At 46.8% G+C, this 26876-nt stretch overlaps 1 protein-coding gene across 1 annotated transcript in view; it reads left to right on the top strand.

Annotated features, from left to right (window-relative positions):
* LOC129854600 (tumor necrosis factor alpha-induced protein 8-like protein 3) overlaps positions 1-15602 on the top strand; it is a 52131-nt gene extending 36529 nt beyond the window's left edge. The window contains exon 2 of the mRNA XM_055921841.1: positions 14141-15602. Within this exon, the coding sequence (XP_055777816.1) occupies positions 14141-14703 (563 nt within the window). The 3' untranslated portion in view covers positions 14704-15602. The remainder of the gene's footprint in view (positions 1-14140) is intronic.
* The last annotated feature ends 11274 nt before the right edge of the window (positions 15603-26876 follow it).

The raw sequence follows: 26876 nt of genomic DNA on the forward strand, positions 1-26876 counted from the left end.
GTGGCACCCCCATAGAGACTGCCAGAGGCCCGGACAACAGACCCTCCGATTTGACACACTGAACTCGATCAGAGAAGTAGTTGGTGAACCAGGCGAGGCAATCATTAGAGAAACCAAGGCTGTCGAGTCTGCCGATGAGGATGTGGTGATTGACAGAGTCAAAAGCCTTGGCCAGGTCAATGAATACGGCTGCACAGTATTGTTTCCTATCGATGGCGGTTAAGATATCGTTTATGACCTTGAGCGTGGCTGAGGTGCACCCATGGCCAGCTCTGAAACCAGATTGCATAGTGGAGAAGGTATGGTGGGAATCGAAATGGTCGGTAATCTGTTTGTTGACTTGGCTTTCGAAGACCTTAGAAAGGCAGGGTAGGATAGATATAGGTCTGTAGCTGTTAGGGTCAAGAGTGTCCCCCCCTTTGAAGAGGGGGATAACCGCAGCTGCTTTCCAATCTTTGGGAATCTCAGACGACACGAAAGAGAGGTTGAAAAGGCTAGTAATAGGGGTGGCAACAATTTCAGCAGATAGTTTTAGAAAGAAAGGGTCCAGATTATCTAGCCCGGCTGATTTGTAAGGGTCCAGATTTTGCAGCTCTTTCAGAACATCAGCTGACTGTATTTGGGAGAAAGAGAAATGGGGAAGGCTTGGGCGAGTAGCAGAGGGGAGGGCAGTGCTGTTGACCGGGGTAGGGGCAGCCAGGTGGAAAGCATGGCCAGCCGTAGAAAAATGCTTATTGAAATTCTCAATTATAGTGGATTTGTCGGTGGTGACAGTGTTTCCTATCTTCAGTGCAGTTGGAAGCTGGGAGGAGGTGTTCTTATTCTCCATGGACTTTACAGTGTCCCAGAACTTTTTTGAATTTGTGTTCTACTGCCCTCGCCAATTCGTTGATATATATGTTGAAGAGGGTGGGGCTTAAGCTGCATCCCTGTCTCACCCCACGGCCTTGTGGGACAAATGTGTGTTTTTTGCCTATTTTAACCGCACACTTCTTGTTTGTGTACATGGATATTATAATGGTCTATGTTTTTCCCCCAACACCACTTTCCATCAATTTGTAAATCAGATCCTCATGCAAAATTGAGTCAGAAACCTTTTTGAAATCAATAAAGCATGAGAAGTCTTTGCTTTTGTTTTGGTTCGTTTGTTTGTCAATTAGGGTTTGCAGGGTGAATATGTGGTCTGTCATACGGTAGTTCGGTAAAAATACAATTTGACATTTGCTCAGTACATTGTACTGAGGAAATGAGGAAATGTTCGAGTCTGCTGTTAATGATAATGCAGAGGATTTTCCCAAGGTTGCTGTTGACGCATATCCCATTGTAGTTATTTGTCTCAAATTTGTCTCCACTTTTGTGGCCTGGGGTGATCAGTCCTTGTTTCCAAATATTGGGGAAGATGCCAGAGCTCCCTCCCTCTCACACTCTGTCACTTCTCTCACACCTCCTTTTGTCAGGTTTTCTCCTCTGCTCCTCTATTATCTTTGGTGTGAAACATCAGAGTTCAGTCTGAGGCTAAAGGCTGACATGTAAAGTCTCAGAGACACTCAGAGAGATGCCATCGCCTGCATATGAGATGTCACCCTATTCCCCAAATAGTACACTACTTTGAACAGAGTCCTATTGGTTCCACCCTATTCCTTATTTATTGTGCTACCATTTACAAGAGTCCGAAAGACCCTGGCCAAAAGCAGTGCACTAAATAGGAAATAGGGTCTGATTTTGGACGTAGCCATGGGATGAATTAGAACTTGTTGTATTGAGCTGTCAATCAAACGGCAACATAGTTACCACAGTGTGGGTTTCCTGCTTCGGATTAGTGACATTTGTCAAACTTGTAATAGTGTTACAATTATGTTTCTGATGTTTTCAAATACGGGTGTTTCAACAAGTTGTCTATCATGTTATGTTACTCTGAGGCTGCGTCCCAATAAGAACTTATTCTCTATATAGTGCGCTACTTTTGACCAGAGCCCTATGGACCTAGAGTGACATATATAGGCAACAGGGTGGCATTTGAGATGCTGTCCGAGCCTCATAACAGACACATAACCCTCCAGAGGACTGGGGGACGAGCCTCATAACAGACACATAACCCTCCAGAGGACTGGGGGACGAGCCTCATAACAGACACATAACCCTCCAGAGGACTGGGGGACGAGCCTCATAACAGACACATAACCCTCCAGAGGACTGGGGGACGAGCCTCATAACAGACACATAACCCTCCAGAGGACTGGGGGACGAGCCTCATAACAGACACATAACCCTCCAGAGGACTGGGGGACGAGCCTCATAACAGACACATAACCCTCCAGAGGACTGGGGGACGAGCCTCATAACAGACACATAACACTCCAGAGGACTGGGGGACGAGCCTCATAACAGACACATAACCCTCCAGAGGACTGGGGGACGAGCCTCATAACAGACACATAACCCTCCAGAGGACTGGGGGACGAGCCTCATAACAGACACATAACACTCCAGAGGACTGGGGGACGAGCCTCATAACAGACACATAACCCTCCAGAGGACAAGGGGAAATGAGAACACACTAGAACAAAGGGTTGATTCAGAACTACAGGATATTAGTTACAGGGAAACGATGCCTGTGACAGATATAGATAGCAGGTATGCATGCGTGCCTGCGTGCGTGCCTGCAGTGCGTGCCTGCGTGCATCCGTGCCTACTTGCGTGTGTGCACATCTGTGTTTGTTTATAATTACAAATAAAGCCTGTCAATTATACAGACAGTGTTCTATTGTAAATAAACAAAATATTAGCCACGAGCTCCGGCTCCAAGGGAAACGTGTTTAAGCCCAGTGAAAGGCACTCGTTATTTATGCCTAAACTTAGTGCCTAACTTAACCAGATGGGAGGTGCCGGCGACAGCAGCAGAGCAACCCAGGATGTCCAAAACACATTTGACGTTTGGAGAAACATGGACAAAAGTCGGAATCTGAAGTCAAATTGGTCAAACTGTGAGATCTTGTTGGAGACAGAAAGAGAGCAGATATGGGGCTACTGCACAGAGCAGCAAAAGAGAAAGGAGGGGATATGTCGGGCTTATCTCTCGCTGTCTCTCTGTCTCTGTCTCTGTCTCTGTCTCTCTGTCTCACTCTCTGTCTCTCTGTCTCTGTCTCTGTCTCTGTCTCTCTCTCTCTGTCTCACTCTCTGTCTCTCTTTCTCTCTGTCAGTCTCTCTCTCTCTCTCTCCATGTCTCTGTCTCTCTCTCTCCATGTCTCTGTCTCTATGTCTCTCTCTCTCCATGTCTCTGTCTCTCTGTCTCTCTCTGTCTCTCTATGTCTCTCTCTGTCTCTCTCTCTCCATGTCTCTGTCTGTCTCTCTGTCTCTCTGTCTCTGTCTCTCTCTCTGTCTCTCTCTCTCTCTCTCTCCATGTCTCTGTCTCAATTAAATTCAATTCAAGGGGCTTTATTGGCATGGGAAACATATGTTAACATTGCCAAAGCAAGTGAGGTAGATAATATACAAAAGTGAAAAAAAAACAAAAAACGAAGAGTAAACATTACACTCACAGAAGTTCCAAAAGAATGAAGACATTATAAATGTCATATTATGTATATATACAGTGTTGTAACGATGTACAAATGGTTAAAGTACAAAAGGGAAATTACTAAACATAAATATGGGTTGTATTTACAATTGTGTTTGTCCTTCACTGGTTGACCTTTTCCTGTGGCAACAGGTCACAAATCTTGCTGCTGTGATGGCACACCTTGGTATTTCACCCAATAGATATGGGACTTTATCAAAATCGGGTTTGTTTTCGAATTCTTTGTGGGTCTGTGTAATCTGAGGGAAATATGTGTCTCTATTATGGTCATACATTGGGCAGGAGGTTAGTGTAACGGTCCTGACCAGTTTTATGTTGTTTTTGTATGTGTAATTGGTCAGGGCGTTAGTTTTGGGTGGGCAGTCTATGTTATCTGTTTCTATGTTGGTTTTGGGTTGCCTGGTATGGCTCTTAATTAGAGGCAGGTGGTTTGCGTTTTCCTCTAATTAAGAGTCATATTTAGGTAGGGCGTTCTCACTGTTTGTTTGTGGGTGATTGTCTCCTGTGTCTGTGTTATGTCTTACACCATACGGGATTGTTTCGGTTGTTCGTTTCGTTTCGTTTCGATGTAGTATGTTTCCTGTCCGTAAGTGTTACGTGTTAGTTATGTAAGTTTATGTTCAGGTTTCGTATTCGTCGTTTTCTTGTTTTGTATTTTTGAAAGTGTTTTGTTTTTTCGTGTTGCCATCAGCGTTATAAATAAAAAGATGGCTTATTTCCCTCAAGCTGCATTTTGGTCTGAAGATCCTTCTCTCCTCACCTCGTCCGAGGATGAGGAGAGTGACAGCCGTAACAGAATCACCCACCACGCTAAGACCAAGCGGCAAGGGAAAACTAAACGGAGTAAGGGACAGGAGAGAAAGGAGCAATGGACATGGGACGATTTATTGGACGGAAAAGGTGTCTACACATGGGAGGAGATCCTGGCTGGTAGGGATCGCCTCCCATGGGAACAGCTGGAGGCACTGAGGAGAGCAGAGGCTACCGGAGAGAAGAACCGGAGCTATGAGGGAACGCGTCTGGCACGGAAGCCCAAAAAGCCCGTAAGTAATTCCCAAAAATTTCTTGGGGGGGGGGCTAGGAGGTAGTGGGCCAAGGGCAGGTAGGAGACCTGCGCCCACTTCCCAGGCTTACCGTGGAGAGCGGGAGTACGGGCAGGCGCCGTGTTACGCAGTAGAGCGCACGGTGTCTCCTGTACGAGTGCATAGCCCAGTGCGGGTTATTCCACCTCCCCGCACTGGTAGCGCTAGATTGTGTATTGAGCCAGGTGTCATGAGGCCGGCTCAACTCGTCTGGTCTCCAGTGCGTCTCCTCGGGCCGGCATACATGGCACCGGCCTTACGCATGGTTTCCCCGGTTCGCCTACATAGGCCGGTGCGGGTTATTCCACCTCCCAGCACTGGTCGGGCGACCGACCGGGAGCATTCAACCAGGTAAGGTTGGGCAGGCTCAATGCTCAAGAGTGCCAGTACGCCTCCACGGTCCGGTATTTCCGGCGCCACCTCCCCGCCCCAGCCTAGTACCTACAGTGTCTACACTACGCACTAGGCTACCAGTGCGTATCCTGAGCCCTGTTCCTCCTCCACGCACTCTCCCTGTAGTGCGTGTATCTAGCCCGGTGCCTCCAGTTCCGGCACCACGCACTAAGCCACCTGTGCGTCTCCAGAGCCCTGAACACACTGTATCTTCTCCCCCTACTAATCCTGATGTGCTTGTCCTCAGCCCGGTGTCACCAGTGCCGGTACCTCGCATCAGGTATAGAGTGGGCTTTGAGAATGCAGTGTGCCCTGTCCCTGCTCCCCGCACTAGTAGGAAGGTGCTTATCCTTAGCCCGGTGCCTCCAGTTCCGGCACCACGCACCAGGTCTACAGTGCGCCGTATCCGGCCAGAGCCATCCGTCTCCCCAGCGCCATCTGAGCCATCCGTCTCCCCAGCGCCATCTGAGCCATCCGTCTCCCCAGCGCCATCTGAGCCATCCGTCTCCCCAGCGCCGTCTGAGCCATCCGTCTGCCATGAGCCTGCAAAGCCGCCCGTCTGCCATGAGCCTGCAGAGCCGCCCGTCTGCCATGAGCCTACAGAGCCGTCCGCCAGACAGGAGCCGCTAGAGCCGTCCGCCAGACAGGAGCCGCTAGAGCCGTCCGCCAGACAGGATCTGCCAGAGCCGCCAACCAGACAGGATCTGCCAGAGCCGCCAACCAGACAGGATCTGCCAGAGCCGCCAACCAGACAGGATCTCCCAGAGCCGCCAACCAGACTGGATCTGCCAGAGCCGTCAGCGAGCCATGAGCAGCCAGAGCCGTCAGAGAGCCATGAGCAGCCAGAGCCGTCAGCCCGCCATGAGCGTCGAGAGCCGTCAGCCCGCCATGAGCGTCGAGAGCCGTCAGCCCGCCATGAGCGTCGAGAGCCGTCAGCCCGCCATGAGCGTCGAGAGCCGTCAGCCCGCCATGAGCGTCGAGAGCCGTCAGCCCGCCATGAGCGTCGAGAGCCGTCAGCCCGCCATGAGCGTCGAGAGCCGTCAGCCCGCCATGAGCGTCGAGAGCCGTCAGCCTGCATAGACCTGCCAGAGTCCCTCAGCCAGGATCTGACAGAGTTTATCAGCCGGGACCTGCCCCTTGTCCCGGTGTTGCCCCTTGTCCCGGTGCTGCCCCTTGTCCCGGTGCTGCCCCTTGTCCCGGTGCTGCCCCTTGTCCCGGTGCTGCCCCTTGTCCCGGTGCTGCCCCTTATCCTGGTGCTGCCCCTTATCCTGGTGCTGCCCCTTGTCCCGGTGCTGCCCCTTGTCCCGGTGCTGCCCCTTGTCCCGGTGCTGCCCCTTGTCCCGGTGCTGCCCTTTGTCCCGGTGCTGCCCCTTCTCCTGGTGCTGGTTGTTTATTTAGGGGATGTGAGTTTTAGGGTGGGCATTGGGAGGGGAAGACAAAAACGGGGAGTGACTATGGTGGTGTGGGGACAGCGTCCAGAGCCGGAGCCACCACCGTGGTCACCTGCCCACCCAGACCCTCCCCTGGACTTTGTGCTGGTGCGCCCGGAGTTCGCACCTTGAGGGGGGGGTTATGTAACGGTCCTGACCAGTTTTATGTTGTTTTTGTATGTGTAATTGGTCAGGGCGTTAGTTTTGGGTGGGCAGTCTATGTTATCTGTTTCTATGTTGGTTTTGGGTTGCCTGGTATGGCTCTTAATTAGAGGCAGGTGGTTTGCGTTTTCCTCTAATTAAGAGTCATATTTAGGTAGGGCGTTCTCACTGTTTGTTTGTGGGTGATTGTCTCCTGTGTCTGTGTTATGTCTTACACCATACGGGATTGTTTCGGTTGTTCGTTTCGTTTCGTTTCGATGTAGTATGTTTCCTGTCCGTAAGTGTTACGTGTTAGTTATGTAAGTTTATGTTCAGGTTTCGTATACGTCGTTTTCTTGTTTTGTATTTTTGAAAGTGTTTTGTTTTTTCGTGTTGCCATCAGCGTTATAAATAAAAAGATGGCTTATTTCCCTCAAGCTGCATTTTGGTCTGAAGATCCTTCTCTCCTCACCTCGTCCGAGGATGAGGAGAGTGACAGCCGTAACAGTTAGGAAGTGTAGCTCAGTTTCCACCTCATTTTGTGGGCAGTGTGCTCATAACCTGTCTTCTCTTGAGAGCCAGGTCTGCCTACCCATACATCTCCATTTTGGATAGATAACTCTTCATTTTGTTGTTTGTTTAGTGTGTTCCAATTTTCCCAGAAGTGGTTAGAGTCTATGGATTCTTCAATTACATTGAGCTGATATCTGACGTGCTGTTCCTTCTTTTTCCGTAGTGTATTTCTGTATTGTTTTAGTGATTCACCATAGTGAAGGTGTAGACTCTGGTCTCTCTCTGTCTCTCTGTCTCTCTACGTCTCTCTCTGTCTCTCTATGTTTCTCTGTCTCTCTCTGTCTCTCCATGTCTCTCTCTGTCTCTCTCTCCCCCTCCCCCAGACTGAATTCCTACTCAGGGAAACTAGAAAGAAACATAGAAGAAAAAAAGCCTCTTTAATCATAATGGTTGATATGTGGTGTGTAATTTGGTGCTGGGTGGGATGAAAATAAAACCCATTCACAGCCGTACTCTGCCTACGCCTCCCACCCCTCACATGTGTGTGTGTTTGTGTTTGTGTGTGTGTGTGTGTGTTTGTGTGTTTGTATGCGTGTGTGTGTGTGTGTATCGGTGCGTGCGTGCGCATGTGTGTGTGTGTGTGTGTGTGTGTGTGTGTGTTTGTGTGTGTGTGTGTTTGTATGCATGTGTGTGTGTGTGTGTGTGTGTGCGAGTGTGTGTGTGTGTGTGTGTGTGTGTGTGTGTGTGTGTGTGTGTGTGTGTGTGTGTGTGTGTGTGTGTGTGTGTGTGTGTGTGTGTGTGTGTGTGTGTGTATCAGTGCGTGCGTGCGAGTGTGCGTCAGTGTGTGCCTCACATGCACTCAGACTCAAACACATGCTATATGTTAGCTTGCTGGCATTTCTCTGAAGAAATGTCTGTTTCTAGTTTTCCTCTCCATTACAAGCCAGCTACAGCTTCTGTTCTTCATACATGTGACACACATGGGATTTGCTTTTGGTCATTTATGTACTTGTTTATTTATGTATTTATTCATGTATTCATTTATTTATTCTTTCATTCATTCATTTCTATCTATCTATATATCAGTGGTGGAAAAAGTACCCAATTGTTATACTTGAGTAAAAGTATAAATACCTTAATAGAAAGTTACTCAAGTAAAAGTGAAAGACACCCAGTAAAATACTACTTAAGAAAAAGTCTAAATGTATTAGGTTTTAAATTTACTTAGTTATCAAAAGTAAATGGAATTGCTCAAATATATTTAAGTATCAAAAGTAAAAGTACAAACCATTTCAAATTCCTTATATTAAGCAAAGCAGATGGTACCATTTTCTTGTTTTTAAAATGTATGGATAGCCAGGGGCACAATGCAACACTCAGACATTATTTACAAAAGATGCTTTTGTTTTTAGTGAGTTCGCCAGACTTTAGGGAGTAGGGATGACCACGTGTTCTCTTGATAAGTGTGTGAATTTCACAATTTTCCTGTCTTGCTAAGCATTCAAAATATAACGAGTAATTTGGGTTGTCAGGGAAAATGTATGGAGTAAAAAGTACAATATTTTCTTTAGGAAAGTAAAAGTAAAAGTTCTCAAAAATATAAATACTAAAGTAAAGTACAGATACCCCAAAAAACGACTTAAGTAGTACTTTCAAGTATTTTTACTTAAGTACTTTACACCACTGATATTTATTATTGTTCATTCTTTCGTTCATTCATTTGTTTATTCATTAATTCATTTGTTCAGTCATAGGGACAGCAGTTTTCCATGTGAACTGGCCAGGAGAAACTCCTGACCCAACTCTAAGGCCCTCACCATCCCCCTCAGTCTACCAGTCAGTCATTATCCCCCTCGGTCTACCAGTCAGTCATTATCCCCGTCAGTCTACCAGTCAGTCATTATCCCCCTCAGTCTACCAGTCAGTCATTATCCCCCTCAGTTTACCAATCAGTCATTATCCCCCTCAGTCTACCAGTCCCTCATGATCCCCCTCAGTCTACCAGTCAGTCATTATCCCCTTCAGTCTACCAGTCAGTCATTATCCCTCTTAGTCTACCAGTCAGTCACTTTCCCCTCAGTTTACCAGTCAGTCATTATCCCCCTCAGTCATTATCCCCTTCAGTCTACCAGTCAGTCATTATCCCCCTCAGTCTACCAGTCAGTCACTGTAAAGGCTGTCTCTCTCCTCATCCTCAGATGAGGTGAGGAGAGAAGGATCTTCAGACCAAAACGCAGCATTTGGGAAATAAGCCATCTTTATTATGAATACGATGGCAACACGACACGAAACAAAACACTTTCAAAACTACAAAACAAGAAAACGACGTAGACGAAACCTGAACATAAACTTACATAACTAAACATAAACTTACGTACAGGAAACAGACGACATCGAAACGAAACGAAATAAACAAACGCTACAGTCCCGTGTGGCACGACCATACATACTGACACAGGAGACAATCACCCACAACGAACACTGTGACAACGCCTACCTAAATATGACTCTTAAATAGAGGAACGCCAAACACCTGCCTCTAATTAAGAGCCATACCAGGTAACCCAAAACCAACACAGAAACAGAAAACATAGAATGCCCACCCAACCTCACGTCCTGACCAACTAACACACATAACAACTAACATAAATAGGTCAGGAACGTGACATTACCCCCCCCCACAAGGTGCGAACTCCGGACGCACCAGCACAAAGTCTAGGGGAGGGTCTGGGTGGGCATCTAACCACGGTGGTGGCTCAGGCTCCGGGCGCGGTTCCCACCCCACCATACTCCATCCTAGCTTCCTCCCTCCAAGAATGTCCACCCTCTTTTTTCCCCCACAAAATCCTCTTAATAACATACCTAATAAGGACAACACCGGGACAGAGAGATAAATCAAGACAGAGGGATAGATAAGAATATAGAGGTAGATCAAGATAGAGAGGGAGATCAGGATAGAGGGGCAACTCCGGACTGAAAGGCAGCTCCGGACAGAGAGACAGCTCTGGACTGATGGGCAGTTCTGGGTATCTAGCCTTTTCAGGCTGAAGGGCAGCTCATGGCTGACTGACGAATCTCGACGCTCATGGCTGGCTGACGGCTCTCGACGCTCATGGCAGGCTGACGGCTCTCGACGCTCATGGCAGGCTGACGGCTCTCGACGCTCATGGCAGGCTGACGGCTCTCGACGCTCATGGCAGGCTGACGGCTCTCGACGCTCATGGCAGGCTGACGGCTCTCGACGCTCATGGCAGGCTGACGGCTCTCGACGCTCATGGCAGGCTGACGGCTCTCGACGCTCATGGCAGGCTGACGACTCTCGACGCTCATGGCGCTCTGACGGCTCTGGCTGCTCATGGCGCTCTGACGGCTCTGGCTGCTCATGGCGCTCTGACGGCTCTGGCTGCTCATGGCGCTCTGACGGCTCTGGCTGCTCATGGCTCTCTGACGGCTCTGGCTGCTCATGGCTCTCTGACGGCTCTGGCTGCTCATGGCTCTCTGACGGCTCTGGCTGCTCATGGCTCGCTGACGGCTCTGGCAGATCCTGTCTGGTTGGCGGCTCTGGCAGATCCTGTCTGGTTGGCGGCTCTGGCAGATCCTGTCTGGTTGGCGGCTCTGGCAGATCCTGTCTGGTTGGCGGCTCTGGCAGATCCTGTCTGGTTGACGCCTCTGGCAGATCCTGTCTGGCTGACGGCTCTAGCGGCTCCTGTCTGGCTGACGGCTCTAGCGGCTCCTGTCTGGCTGACGGCTCTGTAGGCTCATGGCAGACGGGCGGCTTTGCAGGCTCATGGCAGACGGGCGGCTTTGCAGGCTCCTGGCAGACGGATGGCTCAGACGGCGCTGGGGAGACGGATGGCTCAGATGGCGCTGGGGAGACGGATGGCTCAGATGGCGCTGGGGAGACGGATGGCTCAGATGGCGCTGGGGAGACCGATGGCTCAGATGGCGCTTGGCAGACGGGCAGTTCAGTCATCGCTGTGCAGACGGCAGACTCCTGCCGGCTGAGGCGCACTGTAGGCCTGGTGCGTGGTGCCGGGACTGGAGGCACCGGGCTAAGGATAAGCACCTTCCTACTAGTGCGGGGAGCAGGGACAGGGCACACTGTATTCTCAAAGCCCACTCTATAACTGATGCGTGGTACCGGCACTGGTGACGCCGGGCTGAGGACAAGCACATCAGGATTAGTAGGGGGAGAAGATACAGTTTGTACAGGGCACTGGAGACGCACTGGTAGCTTAGTGCGTGGGCCCGGAACTGGAGGCACCGGGCTAGATACACGCACTACAGGGAGAGTGCGTGGAGGAGGAACAGGGCTCAGGATACGCACTGGTAGCCTAGTGCGTAGTGTAGACACTGTAGGTACTAGGCTGGGGCGGGGAGGTGGTGCCGGAAATACCGGACCGTGGAGGCGTACTGGCTCTCTTGAGCATTGAGCCTGCCCGACCTTACCTGGTTGAATGCTCCCGGTTGCCCGACCAGTGCGGGGAGGTGGAATAACCCGCACCGGGCTATGTAGGCGAACCGGGGAAACCATGCGTAAGGCCGGTGCCATGTATGCCGGCCCGAGGAGACGCACTGGAGACCAGACGCGTTGAGCCGGCCTCATGACACCTGGCTCAATACCCAATCTAGCCCTACCAGTGCGGGGAGGTGGAATAACCCGCACTGGGCTATGCACTCGTACAGGAGACACCGTGCGCTCTACTGCGTAACACGGCGCCTGCCCGTACTCCCGCTCTCCACGGTAAGCCTGGGAAGTGGGCGCAGGTCTCCTACCTGCCCTTGGCCCACTACCTCCTAGCCCCCCCCCAAGAAATTTTTGGGAATTACTTACGGGCTTTTTTGGCTTCCGTGCCAGACGCGTTCCCTCATAGCTCCGGTTCCTCTCTCCGGTAGCCTCTGCTCTCCTCCGTGCCTCCAGCTCAGCTTTGGGACGGCGATATTCTCCCTGCTGTGCCCATGGACCTCTCCCGTCCAATATTTCCTCCCAAGTCCAGAAATCCTTATTGCCCTGTCGAGCTTTCCCTTGCCTCCGCTGCTTGGCTCTGGAGTGGTGGGTGATTCTGTAACGGCTGTCTCTCTCCTCATCCTCAGATGAGGTGAGGAGAGAAGGATCTTCAGACCAAAACGCAGCATTTGGGAAATAAGCCATCTTTATTATGAATACGATGGCAACACGACACGAAACAAAACACTTTCAAAACTACAAAACAAGAAAACGACGTAGACGAAACCTGAACATAAACTTACATAACTAAACATAAACTTACGTACAGGAAACAGACGACATCGAAACGAAACGAAACAAACAAACGCTACAGTCCCGTGTGGCACGACCATACATACTGACACAGGAGACAATCACCCACAACGAACACTGTGACAACGCCTACCTAAATATGACTCTTAATTAGAGGAACGCCAAACACCTGCCTCTAATTAAGAGCCATACCAGGTAACCCAAAACCAACACAGAAACAGAAAACATAGAATGCCCACCCAACCTCACGTCCTGACCAACTAACACACATAACAACTAACATAAATAGGTCAGGAACGTGACAGTCACTATCCCCTCAGTCTACCAGTCCCTCATTATCCCCCTCGGTCTACCAGTCAGTCATTATCCCCGTCAGTCTACCAGTCAGTCATTATCCCCTTCAGTCTACCAGTCCCTCATTATCCCCCTCAGTCTACCAGTCAGTCACTATCCCCTCAGTTTACCAGTCAGTCATTATCCCCCTCAGTCTACCAGTCAGCCATTATCCCCGTCAGTCTACCAGTCAGTCATTATCCCCTTCAGTCTACCAGTCAGTCATTATCCCCCTCAGTCTACCAGTCAGTCACTATCCCCTCAGTCTACCAGTCCCTCATTATCCCCCTCAGTCTACCAGTCAGTCACTATCCCTCTCAGTTTACCAGTCAGTCATTATCCCCCTCAGTCTACCAGTCAGTCACTATCCCCCTCAGTTTACCAATCAGTCAGTATCCCCCTCAGTCATTATCCCCTTCAGTCTACCAGTCAGTCATTATCCCTCTCAGTCTACCAGTCAGTCATTATCCCCCTCAGTCTACCAGTCAGTCATTATCCCCCTCAGTCTACCAGTCAGATTATCCCCCTCAGTCTACCAGTCAGTCACTTTCCCCTCCGTCTAACAGTCGGTCATTATCCCTCTCAGTCTACCAGTCAGTCATTATCCCCCTCCGTCTAAAAGTCAGTCAGACCACTGTAGTTTTACTGTAGTATGAAGGAGTGGAATGATTATGTAAAATAAGTGTTCTTTGACAAGAGAGAAAGTAGCCAGAGAAGCTGTTTTTTTTAACGTTAGAGAATGTAAGAGGTAAATGACGCAAAGCTATCCAGACTATCGTACTGTGTGTGTGTGTGAGCATGTGTGTGTGTCAGCCATTTCACTGCAAGTTTCAGACGGTTTGATTTTCCAGATAATTTACTGTACTGACTTAATTTAACCTTTACTGATCCAGGAACTGATCCTCTTTAGACTTCCCCTTTAATGCTACTGATATAATTGCTGCTGGTCTGACAAGCACAGTATAACTGTAGACCTATGTGACAAAGTGTTATGAGTTTGACTCCTGTACTCTGAGTTTACAGTGTGTATTCACTGTAAGAAGTGCATGACTACAGTATGACTTTAAAAGGAGGGTTAGTATAAAGCATATCTTCTCTGTGTGTTTGGTCCTGATTCGTCCTTCTCTTTGACAAGAGCTTTAAACAGAGAGACAGAGAGGAATGTGTGTTTGACTGGGTGGGCTATGGAGCTATAAACACTAACTCTCTCTCTCCTTCATCTACACCTCTCTCTATCTCTCCCCCTATCTCCCTCTCCCCCCTCTCTCCTCCTCTGTCCTCCTACCTCCCCTTCCTCCATCCCCCCTCTCCTCACCTCTCTCCCCCCTAACTCCTCCCCTCTCTCCCCCACCATGCTCTCCTCCCCATCTCTCTCTCTCCCCTCCTTCTCCACCCTGTCACCCCCCTCCAGGCCAGGAGTGTTTCAACTCTCGCTCCCTGGCCCTCCAGGCACAGAAGAAGATCCTATCCAAGATGGCGACCATGGCGGTGGCCAACCTCCTGACGGACGACGTCAGCAGTGAGATCCTGGACGAGCTGTACAAGGCCAGCCGGGAGTTCACCAAGAGTAAGAAGGAGGCCCACAAGATTGTCAAAGACGTCATCAAGATCGCCCTGAAGATCGGCATCCTGTACCGCAACCACCAGTTCAGCCCGGACGAACTGGACACGGTCGAACGCTTCAAGAAGAAGATGAACCAGGCGGCCATGACGGCGGTCAGTTTCTACGAGGTGGACTACACGTTCGACCACCGCATTCTGTCAGAGTTGCTGCTGGAATGCCGGGATCTTCTACATGCGCTGGTGGAGCAGCACCTGACCCTGCGGTCGCACACTCGCATCGACCACGTGTTCAACCACTTTGCTCACGGGGAGTTCCTGGCCGAGCTGTACGGAGACGGAGAGGAGTACAGACTGTACCTGAGGAAGATCTGCAACGGGATCAACAAACTGCTGGACGAGGGAACGCTTTAACCTCTGACCCCTGATCTCTCACCTCTCAACTTTGACCTGACATTTGACCCTGCTGGTCGTTCCCTTCCTATTACTCAATCTCCATGGTTGTGGCTCAATAATCCCCCCATTCCCATGAAGTGTGCACTTGTTCACTTCACTTCATGGATTTGAAAGGAAATGATTGGTATATGGAACCTCCTTGAAGCCCATGTCTACACTAATCCAATATTTTTACATTAGTTGGAGTAGCAAATGAGTGCACACTTCAGGAAGAAGGAGAGATTATTGGGACACACTCCTCTTCCTCCGGTCTCTCTACGGATCTGCTTTCCCTCCTCCTCTCATTCCTTCTCTTTTTTTAAATCCGCTCCTGATCTGTTCTGTTCTACCTTTAACCTTATTTTTCCTCCTGTTCTCCCACTTCCTCCTCTCTTTTCTCTCCTCCTGTTCTCCCACTTCTTCCTCTCTTTTCTCTCCTCCTCTTCTCCAACTTCCTCCTCTCTTTTCTCTCTTCCTCTCCCACATCTTCCTCTCTTTTCTCTCCTGCACTGATCTCTCTTTTATTCTACTGAGCTTCCTGGACTCCTTGTTTCTCTCCTTATTCTCCTGCTCCTCTTCTTTCCTCTCCTTGTTTCTCTCCTTATTCTCCTGCTCCTCTACTTTCCTCTCCTTGTTTCTCTCCTTATTCTCCTGCTCCTCTCCTTGTTTCTCTCCTTATTCTCCTGCTCCTCTTCTTTCCTCTCCTTGTTTCACTCCTTATTTCTATGGAGTTTCCATGACGTTGATGAACTGTATGTATAATTCTAAGATATTTAACTGGTGTCACAACTCTGTTCTGTGAGGTATTTTCTCTACATCCCTCTCCCTCTCCCTCTCCCTCTCCCTCTCCCTCTCCCTCTCCCTCTCCCCCTCCCTCTCCCTCTCCTTCTCCCTCTCCCTCTCCCTCTCCCTCTCCCCCTCCCTCTCCCCCTCCTTCTCCCCCTCCTTCTCCCTCTCCCTCTCCTTCTCCCTCTCCCTCTCGCTCTCCCTCTCCCTCTCCCTCACCATCCCCAAAGTTGGTAAGAGTGTGGCACTAGCAAATCCAAGGTAATTGGTTCACTTCCCACAAGGATCATTCACACATATTAAAGACATATTCACTTACGGACATTGTTTGGTTAGTGGCTTTGCATAAAAGCATCTGCTAAGTGACAGATATTATATCCTAATAACGTCTAGGAAGTCACTACAGGAGAGTGTGAAAGGGGGGTGGATCACCAGCTTAGCGTCTGATAGGCTATGACTGCGACTGGTCGTTCACATAGCACCGTAGCCCACATAAAACAACAAGACCCATGAGAGACCTGTGAATCAGAAGAGTTTTTTCCCTCTTTGGCATTCAAGAAATCCAAAATCTGTGTTGATTACGTGATGGCAACATTATACGTACTTTATTCCGTAGTGGTCGTACTTATAGCTTTACTGTTCTGAATCAAGGCCAAAAAGAATGATGATGTTTTGTAAATACACTGTTTGTTCTCTCTCCTTTTGTCATCGTTACTGTGTGTGGGCATCATGATGTCTTATATCAGGACCTGGAGTTTTTCCTGACCACGTGACCTTCATTACCAGGAAAAACTCCTGACCGTATTCTGTATACTGTATACATCGTTAACCAATCACAGCCAACCATCACCATTTCCTGCCTAATACTAAGGCTGGGATTCAATCCTCCACGCACTATAACAATACTTTAAAGAAGGAGGCCCACAAGATGTTAACCATGAATACGATCTCTGGGAATGTCGGGCGAAGGCCTTCAAAAGCTGCATCGTTGGTTGTATAGTGACCTGCGGTGTAGCACGCCACGGATTGAGGCCTAAATGAATCTAGCAGCTCTGACTGTTAAGGCCTTGATGATAACTCCCTATGGTGTTCTCTGCATTTTCCCTATAGAGCAGTGTTGTGTGTGTGTATGTGTGTGTCTGTACACATTTTACTATACTTGTGAGTACAAGAATAGTAAACCAACTAAAATTCAGGGAAGTTAGGAAATTTTGCCGGTCCTCACTTGTAAAAATGCCTTTAAGGTTTAGGGATTAGGTTAAGGGTTAGTGTTAAAATTAGGGTTAGGGGATAGGTTAAGGGTTACGGTTAAGGTTAGGAGTTAGGGTTAAGGTTAGGGTAGGGATTAGGGTTAGGTTTAGGGTTAAGGAAAATAAGATTATGAATCAATTGTTGGTCCCCAAAAAGTCCTCACAAGTATAGTAAGACGTAAAGTATGTGTGTGTGTGTGCCCATCATGTGTCTGTGTCTGTATCCTCTCTGCCAGGGTGTAACACGTCTATCTTTTATTAAAGATTCCTTATAAATCAGTGCTTGAAGTTTGATGCTTTGTTCAGTTACATTTTATGACCTGTTACGTACCTCTCATCCTGCTCCCCTCCACCCATCCTCTCCTTTCCCATCTTCTCCCATCCTTTTATCCCCCTTCTCCCCTCCCCCTCATCCCCTCTCCTCTCTTCACTCCTCTTTTCCCCTCCTATCTCTCCTTCCCTCCCCTCCACTTCCCTCCTCCTCCTCCAAGTCTCCAGCTGATTCAGCCATCCTACATTACATGAATGATTTGAGAGGCTTGAACTGTGAGAGACAATGAGACTGAGGAGACAGAGGATAGAAGAGGACCGCAGGACAATGAGACTGAGGAGACAAAGGTAAGAATAGGACCTCAGGACTATTAGACTGAGGAGACAGAGGTAAGAATAGGACCTCAGGACTATTAGACTGAGGAGACAGAGACAGAGTGTGTTGCTCACGCACACACTAGCAGGCACACACATATGCACACTTGCACACTCTCACACACGCACACAGATACGCACACACACACGCACAGACACACACACACACACATCTAAACAAAAACACACACACACAAACATCTAAACAAACACACACACAGCCCCCATGTGGTGTGGGTTATAAATACCAAGTAATGAAGCATGGATGAAACACATCCAGTCTTTCCAGACTGGCCTCTGTCTCAGTGACCTCATGAGGAGCCCATGCTCAGATCGTCCCAAATGGCACCCTATTCCCTATGTACAGAAGTACACTATCTTTGACAAGAGCACAATATCAGAGGAGACCTGTGACCTCTAGTGGCAGGAAAGTGGAACACCATAACTGGCTCTACAGGTCTTTGTTCCAAATTACACCCTATTTCCTATATAGAGTACTACAGTACTTTGGACCAGGGCTCATAGTGCACTGTGTAGGGAATAAGGTGCCATTTGTATTATCTATTTTGCTGTTTAGCTGCTGGGTTTAAGTGCTCTGTGGATCTCTGTGTTCAGTGGAAAATAAAATAACATATTTCACCTTGTTGCTGATACTTATTCAAGCCTTTCTACAGAGCATATAGTTTGGGGCCTATAGGTAGCATGGTGTTTGTAACACCAGGGTAGTGGGTTTGATTACTGGGACCACCCATATGTAACATGACTGTAAGTGGCTTTAGATAAAAGCATCTGCTAAATGGCATCTATTATTATTTTAGGACATCAGATGAGCGATGATACAGATGATGAGGAACTGACACTCAGTATCTTACCGCACCCCCCCCCCCCCCACACACACACACACACCCCCAATGATGAAGCTGATTCAAGTTAATACGTTTTCTTTAATATGATTTATGTATCATCAAGTGCCTTGAGAGGCTGGTTATGACACACATCAACTCCATTATCCCAGACACCCTAGACCCACTCCAATTTGCATACCGCCCCAACAGATCCATAGACGACGCAATCTAAATTGCGCTCCACACTGCCCTCACCCACCTACATAAGAGGAATAACTATGTGAGAATGCTGTACATTGACTACAGCTCAGCATTCAACACCATTGTCCCCTCAAAGCTCATCAGTAAGCTTAGGACTCTGGGTCTGAACACCTCCCTCTGCAATTGGATCCTGGACTTCCTGATGGGCCGACCCCAGGTGGTGAGGGTAGGCAACAACACATCCACACTGCCCTCACCCACCTAAATAAGAGGAATACCTATGTGAGAATGTTGTTCATTGACTACAGCTCAGCATTCAACACCAATTCACCAGCTCATTTATCAAATCAATTCTCTGTAATTATTATTACGTGATTAACTAACCAGGTAGATGTAATTAACTAGGAAGTCGGGGCACCAAGGAAAATATTCAGATTACAAAGTTATAATTTTCCTAATATAACTTTCAGATATTTTAATATCTGATCAATTAGTATTCTAATTAATGAATTATTCTTTACCTCACGTTAGTCTCATTCCAAATGTCGTAAGTTGTTGGTTAACTGCACGAACCCAGTCTTCACTATGATTCATCCATACATCAATTGTCTCAATCATTTATTTATTAACTAACTAAATAATCACAGAAATGCATAAACAAACAGTAGATAATTACAAGGAGATGACAGCGGAGTTTCCCTAGTGGGATAAACCGGTATCGCGGCTTGGTGGACAAAAGGGAAGTTGGGGTCGACTGAGATAAAAGACAATTGATAATTATAACAATTGAAATGCTAATCCTTTGCACATGAACGCTCACTCTTTCGGGAATAATTGCAATCAATCAATATATTTACGCTCAGTATGTCGTCGTGATCTGTATTGGAAAGTTTGTTTCTGTTGGAGAGTTTGTCGTGGTTAGAATGGATAGTTCAGAGTAACATTCAGCAATGTTGTTATAGAATAGATGTTTCGGCGGTTGTCGGTCTTCGCGTTCAATGGTACCGAATTCCTAGCTGCAGACTAGTAATTAGTATCAAAGATTTGTTCTTATTCTGTCGGTATCAATAGTCTCAGAGTTTAACCACGTTGTATGGTTAAGAATTCAGCAATCGTCTGAAACCTTAACCGTCTCGTGGTTATCGAGGTAAGAGCAGAAAGGGGCTGTCCCATGACGCCAGATCAATGTCTGTGCTCATGGGGCAGGCCAATGATTTAGTTAAACTCCAAAGGGAATTGGAGTTTCCTTCATTAAACAGTTTAAAATCACATTACAAAATTTCACAAATAGTTTCATCTTTACTCATTAATTTTATACAACAATTAGATGCAAGCCTCATACAGTAACTGAGACTCATATATTTTTTATTTATTTATTTATTTTACCATTATTTTACCAGGTAAGTTGACTGAGAACACGTTCTCATTTGCAGCAACGACCTGGGGAATAGTTACAGGGGAGAGGAGGGGGATGAATGAGCCAATTGTAAACTGGGGATTATTAGGTGACCATGATGGTTTGAGGGCCAGATTGGGAATTTAGCCAGGACACCGGGGTTAACACCCCTACTCTTACGATAAGTGCCATGGGATCTTTATTGACCTCAGAGAGTCAGGACACCCGTTTAACGTCCCATCCGAAAGACGGCACCCTATACAGGACAGTGTCCCCAATCACTGCCCTGGGGCATTGGGATATTTTTTAGACCAGAGGAAAGAGTGCCTCCTACTGGCCCTCCAACACCACTTCCAGCAGCATCTGGTCTCCCATCCAGGGACTGACCAGGACCAACCCTGCTTAGCTTCAGAAGCAAACCAGCAGTGGTATGCAGGGTGGTATGCTGCTGGCTGTCAAACAGAGTTATTGTAATGTGGCTCTCATGAGTTTCACAAACATTAAACGAAATGGACCGGTCGTAGCTGGATTCTTCCCCGAACGTGTACACCTTCTCCAAAACATGTGCATTGTTCCGTCCTCAAATTCTACACTGGAGAAGAGGTTCCCTTGTTCTCTCTATGAAAACTCACTCTCTCTCTATACTGTCTGGCCATGAGGAAGAATCTCCTCCAGGAATTTATGACCTGAGATAACAGCAGCCTGGGTGTAGGAGAGAGAGAGAGAGGGGTATGGTGCAGAGAGAGGGGGATGGTGCGCGCTGTACCCAAAGAGAGCAACGTCATGACACCCCCATCCACATCAACTGGGCTGCAGTGGAGAAGGTCGAGAGCTTCAAGTTCCTCTGTGTCAAAATCACTACGAACTTAAAATTGTCCCCTCAGGAGGTTGAAAAGGTTTGGCATGAACCCCCTAAACCTCAAAACATTCTACAGCTGTACCAGCGAGACTGGCTGCATCACAGCTTGGTATGGCAATAGCACCACCCTCGATTGCGTGGCGCTACAGAGGGTGGTGTGGACAGCCCAGTACATCACTGAGCCAAGCTCCCTGCCATATATCAGGACCTCAATATCAGGCGGTGTGAAAGGATGGCCCAGAAAGTTGTTAAAGGCTCCAAGTCTGGCACCAACAGGCTCCTAAACAACTTCTACCCCCATGTCATAAGACTGCTAAATAGCTAATTAAATAGCTAACTAAATGGATACACAGACTGAGTTGATCTTTATATTTTATTTGTATTTTTGCGCTGTCTCTATGCACTCACAGGGTCCTACACACACTGATACTCCAACACACATACAAACACTCAATCCATCATTTGCTCACACACACATAATATGCACATGCATTTATACTGACTCTACACACACGCACATCCACTCACATACAACACCGGAGGCTGCTGAGGGGAGGTCTGCTTATAATAATGGCTGCAATGGAGTGAATGGAATGGTATCAAACACATGGAAAACATGTTTGATGTGTTCGATACCAATCCATTGATTTTGTTCCAACAATTACTATGAGCACTTCCTCCCCAATTAAGGTGCCACCGGCCACCTGTCATCATATAAATCAAATCACATTTTATTTGTCACATGCTCCGAATACAACAGGTGTTGTAGACCTTACCATGAAATTCTTACTTACAAGCCCTTAACCAACAATACAGTTCAAGAAATAGTGTTAAGGAAATATTTATTAAATAAACTAAAGTAAAAATAAAATAAAAAGTAACACAATAAAATAACAATAACGAGGCTATATACAGGGGGTACCGGTACAGAGTAAATGTGTGGGGGTACAGGTTAGTTGAGGTAATTTGTACATGTAGGTAGGGTGAAGTGACTATATAGATATTAAACAGCGAGTAGCAGCAGTGTGCATATAAAGGGGTCAACGTAAACAGTCCGGGTGGCCATTTGATTACTTGTTCAGCAGTCTTATGGCTTGGGGGTAGAAGCTGTTAAGGAGCCTTTTGGATCAGCATATACACTGCTGCTACTTTGTTTATCATATATCCTGATGCCTAGTCAACTTGCCTCTATATATATCTACCTCTATCACTCCCGTATCCCTGCACATTGTAAATATGCTACTGGAACTGACTATATAGTGTGCTTACTTACTTTATCGTGTATTCCTTATTTTTATATGTTGTGTGTTTTTGTTCTACATTGTTATTGATTACTGCATTATTGGTGTTAGCGCTTGCAAGAAAGGCATTTCACTGTACTTGGAAAACTTGTTCGGAATATGTCAATACATTAGGCTTACATACTGTATAATAAGGCTATAAGGAGACATCATGGAAACCATAGGATGACATTCAGCAGAAATGAGACAAGGTGTGAATTCCCTCTCTGTTACTATACTATATACACATATAACCATAGTGACAAACACATAACAATTAATTCAAACTGTGAGTAACACACACACACACACACACACACGTATTTAGCTCGTCTGTGTACAGTGTGTGTCTGTGTGTTCAAGGGTGTAATGCTGTGTTTGTGGGAAGGGAGTAGAGTGTTTGGGCTGCAAGAGGGATAACATGCATGAAGGGCTGTAAATGGATGTGTGCAATGGGAAAGTTATGTAAAAGAGAGAGAGGGGGGGGGGGGGGGGGGGAAACAGGGTATGGAGTTAGTTTACGGTGCCCGGGAGTCAATGGACTATTATATATACATTATCTGTATCCAGCAACAGAGCAGATGAAGAATTTAGTGAGTTGTCAGGCTAATGAGAACCAGGGCCTTTTGAATGTTATATTATGTTTGTGCATCTCTGAGTGATGTTTTTTTTTGGTTCCTGGGGTCATTTCATGTTTTAATGTGTATCTGAGTTATTGGCGTTCAAGCAGTCAGAAATGACCCGTATGACGTATAATGTTGTACAGTCGCTCTCACCCCAGCTAGCAATGAGGAATCGGCCTAGAAGCGGCCCTCTTCCTGGGGGTCGGAACTGATTGAATCGGCCCGGAATCAGGTGTCGGACTCGGCCCGGAATCAAAATGAATGACTGCCCAGAATCGGCCCAAGTAGATCGGGCCATTTCCCTCAATCGGAATTCAGCCGACTTTGCCGGCATCTTACCAGAATCCCCCCAGAAGCGGCCCGATGCAAATTTAAATAAATGTATACAAAATTGCACAATTTAGTAATTTTAAATATGATTATTATACATTTTATACATACAAGTTATACCCATCCACAAAACAACATTTTGTGTCAGAGGAAACACCATAAACCTGCGCGTCAGCGTGCATGCGCCTAGCCCGCCACAGGAGTCGCTACAGTGCGATGGGACAAGGACATCCCGGCCGGCCAAACCCTCCCCTAACTCAGAAGACGCAGGGCCTCATGGGTCTCCCGGTCGCGGCCGGCACAGGTCTCGAACCAGCATCTGTAGAAACGCAGTGCGCGAGCGTTGCAAATAAATATACATATACATGTTATTCAATCATTGCACCTGCACTGCCCGCGAGAGTTAACGAGCGTCTGCGTTGCCAGGCGCTAAAATAGAAGTTGCTTCTATTTGTGAAGCAGAACGCGGTGGAAGTCCTGCCTCTCCCATCTCCTCATTGGCTTTTAGAAGCATATACCCACGTGCCATCTCCTCATTGGTTATACCCACGTGGGTGATTGAAAGATGAGCTGAGGTCGGTTGTGGTAATGCACCTTACATGCTGACCACACCGCTCGCATCGCAATTTTTTTTTTAAGACACATGTTATTCAATTATTGCACCCACACTGCTTGTACACGTCAACGAGCGTCTGCGTTGCCAAGCGCTAAAATAGAAGTCCGTTATATTTGTGACGCCGAACGCAGTGCAAGTCCTGCCTCTCCCATCTCCTCATTGGTTTATAGAAGCAGATACCCACGTGCCATCTCAATCGCGTGGGTGATTGAAAGATGAACTGAGTTTGGTCGGTTGTCGTGGTAACTATGAAAGTTAGATTCCAATCGCCATATAGTTCAAAGAAGAAAAAGCCTGGAAGGAGGAGAGATGACTAGAAAAGACTTGGTTTACTGTTTTATGTGTTGACTAATTGTCGGAGTAGAGGACCTTGTGCATTTCAAGTAAAATAACAACTCAACGTTTACAGTTGAAGTCAGAAGTTTACATACACCTTAGCCAAATACATTTAAACTCAGTTTTTCACAATTCTTGACATTTAATCCTAGTAACAATTCCCTGTCCTAGGTCAGTTAGGATCACCACTTTATTTTAAGAATGTGAAATCCCACATTCCCAGTGGGTCACAAGTTTACATACACTCAATTAGTATTTGGTAGCATTGCCTTCAAATTGTTTAACTTGGGTCAAACATTTCAGGTAGCCTTCCACAAGCTTCCCACCATAAATTGGGTGAATTTTGTCCCATTCCTCCTGACAGAGCTGGTGTAACGGAGTCAGGTTTGTAGACCTCCTTGCTCATACACGCCTTTTCAGTTCTGCCCACAAATTTTCTATAGGATTGAAGTCAGGGCTTTGTAATGGCCCCCCCAATACCTTGACTTTGTGGTCCTTAAGTCATTTTGCCACAACTTTGGAAGAATGCTTGGGGTCATTGTCCATTTTGAAGACCCATTTGCAACCAAGCTTGAACTTCCTGACTGATGTCTTGAGATGTTGCGTCAATACATCCACATAATTTTCCTTCTCATGATGCCATCTATTTTGTGAAGTGCACCAGTCCCTCCTGCAGCAAAGCACCCCCACAACATGATGCTGCCATCCCTGTGCTTCACGGTTGGGATGGTGTTCGTCGGCTTGCAAGCCTGCCCCTTTTTCCTCCAAACATAACGATGGTCATTATGGCCAAACAGTTCTATTTTTGTTTCATCTGACCAGAGGACATTTCTCCAAAAATTTCTCCAAAGATCTTTGTCCTCATGTGCAGTTGCAAACTGTAGTCTGGCTTTTTTATGGCGGTTTTGGAGCAGTGGCTTCTTCCTTGCTGAGCGGCCTTTCAGGTTCTGTCGATATAGGACTAGTTTTACTGTGGATATAGATACTTTTGTACCTGTGTCCTCCAGCATCTTCACAAGGTCTTTTGCTGTTGTTCTGGGATTGATTTGCACCTTTCGCACCAAAGTACGTTCATCTCTAGGAGACAGAACGCATCTCCTTCCTAAGCGGTATGGCGGCTGCGTGGTGTTTATACTTGCGTACTATTGTTTGTACAGATGAACGTGGTACCTTCAGGCGTTTGGAAATTGCTCTCAAGGATGAACCAGACTTGTGGAGGTCTACACTTTTTTTCTGAGGTCTTGGCTGATTTCTTTTGATTTTCCCATGATGTCAGGCAAAGAGGCACTGAGTTTGAAGTACTTGAAATACATCCACAGGTACACCTCCAATTAGCCTATCAGAAGCTTCTAAAGCCATTACATAATTTTCTGGAATCTTCCAAGCTGTTTAAAAGGCACAGTCAACTTAGTGTCTGTAAACTTCTGACCCACTGGAATTGTGATACAGTGAATTAAGTGAAATAATCTGTAAACAATTGGAGAAATTACTTGTGTCACGCACAAGGTAGATGTCCTAACCGACTTGCCAAAACTATAGTTTGTTAACAAGAAATTTGTGGAGTGGTTGAAAAACCAGTTTTAATGACTCCAACCTAAGTGTACATAAACTTCCGACTTCAACTGTATATCCCAGGACAAATTAGCTATCAACAGCAAGCCAGCTAAATAGGACAAATTAGTTAGCAACTGCACGCTAGCTAGCTAAATTGCCATAAATGTTTAATGCTTTTCGAACCTGTCCCAAAATTAATATAAGTGGTTCAGAGTTTGTTTTGATATTTCAACCTGCGTGTCATGATCGCGTTTGGTGTGGGGGGCAAAATCAATTTGCGCATGATGGCGCACGTGCACGGCCGGTTTGGGTACGGTGTTATTATGAACGTTGGTTGCCAATCGCCATATAAAGTCCAAAGAAAAAGCCTGGAAGGAGAGATGACTAGAAACGATTCGGTTTACCGTTTCATGTGTGGATTAATTGTCAGAGTAGAGGGCCTTGTGGATTTCAGGTAAAATAACAACTAAATGTTAATATTCCAGGACAAATTAGCGATATATAATTTTTGCGATATTCCTACCTCGAGAAATGTTTAATTTAACAGAGGGTCTAGCACATTTCTCCTATTTGTCTGCCTCTTCAGTCCTGGGTGCATTGCTTGTCGCCGTTGCCTGAGATACTAGAGAAATTATATAGGAATCCCATTTGGGCAATGAATGGTATTACACCCCACCCAGCAGACTGTCGACCAATCGTGTTGACGTTATCCATGCTGCATCACGCAGTTGCTAAACGCATTCCTTTCTCAAAGTCAGGTTATGAGTCGAGAAACGTGCATATTTTCCACGCAATTAAGTAATGTCACGATTCCAACGCTATACACTATTACAGATATCAAGTTAATTATCTCACATTTCGGAAAAGATTTTTAATGTTGACCAAATTCATGCTCATGTTGTGTTTTTGAGCTAGCACCCAATTCACTCCCATTCACTCCTTGAAGGAGAGCTCTCCTTATCCCAGAATGCACAGGGTGGCACGTTGACGTACATAGTCAACATACATGAGCGCCATACACAATGTGATTCCAATGGAATTTCCCATCTCCTCAGAAGTATGTCTGCCGTTGACTCAACTCTGTGAGGCACATCGATCTGCAGGTTGAACACGGTGAGATTGTAAACTCCTAAATTGATAGCTGTAAAGTCGCCTAAACAAATTGCACTAACTAGCTACGTATTGTGTGTAGCTACGTTTGCTAGATAAGCAGCCAGCCCATAGAGAGAGAATTGCATTGTGGATTTTATAGTCAACTCGAGCTGCAACAGACACATTTTTCACGTTGCTACCAACCATATTATAAAGCAAAATTAACATTTGTTCGACAAAAATATTGTTCTCTTATTTAACACTGTAATTTATAGGAATGGGTGGTTTTGGGTGGATTTTTCCTTTAAGTAGACCATAAAATGCATTTTAAATGGTAAA

This window comes from Salvelinus fontinalis, chromosome 4, assembly GCF_029448725.1.
Source record: "Salvelinus fontinalis isolate EN_2023a chromosome 4, ASM2944872v1, whole genome shotgun sequence".
NCBI lineage: Eukaryota > Metazoa > Chordata > Actinopteri > Salmoniformes > Salmonidae > Salvelinus > Salvelinus fontinalis.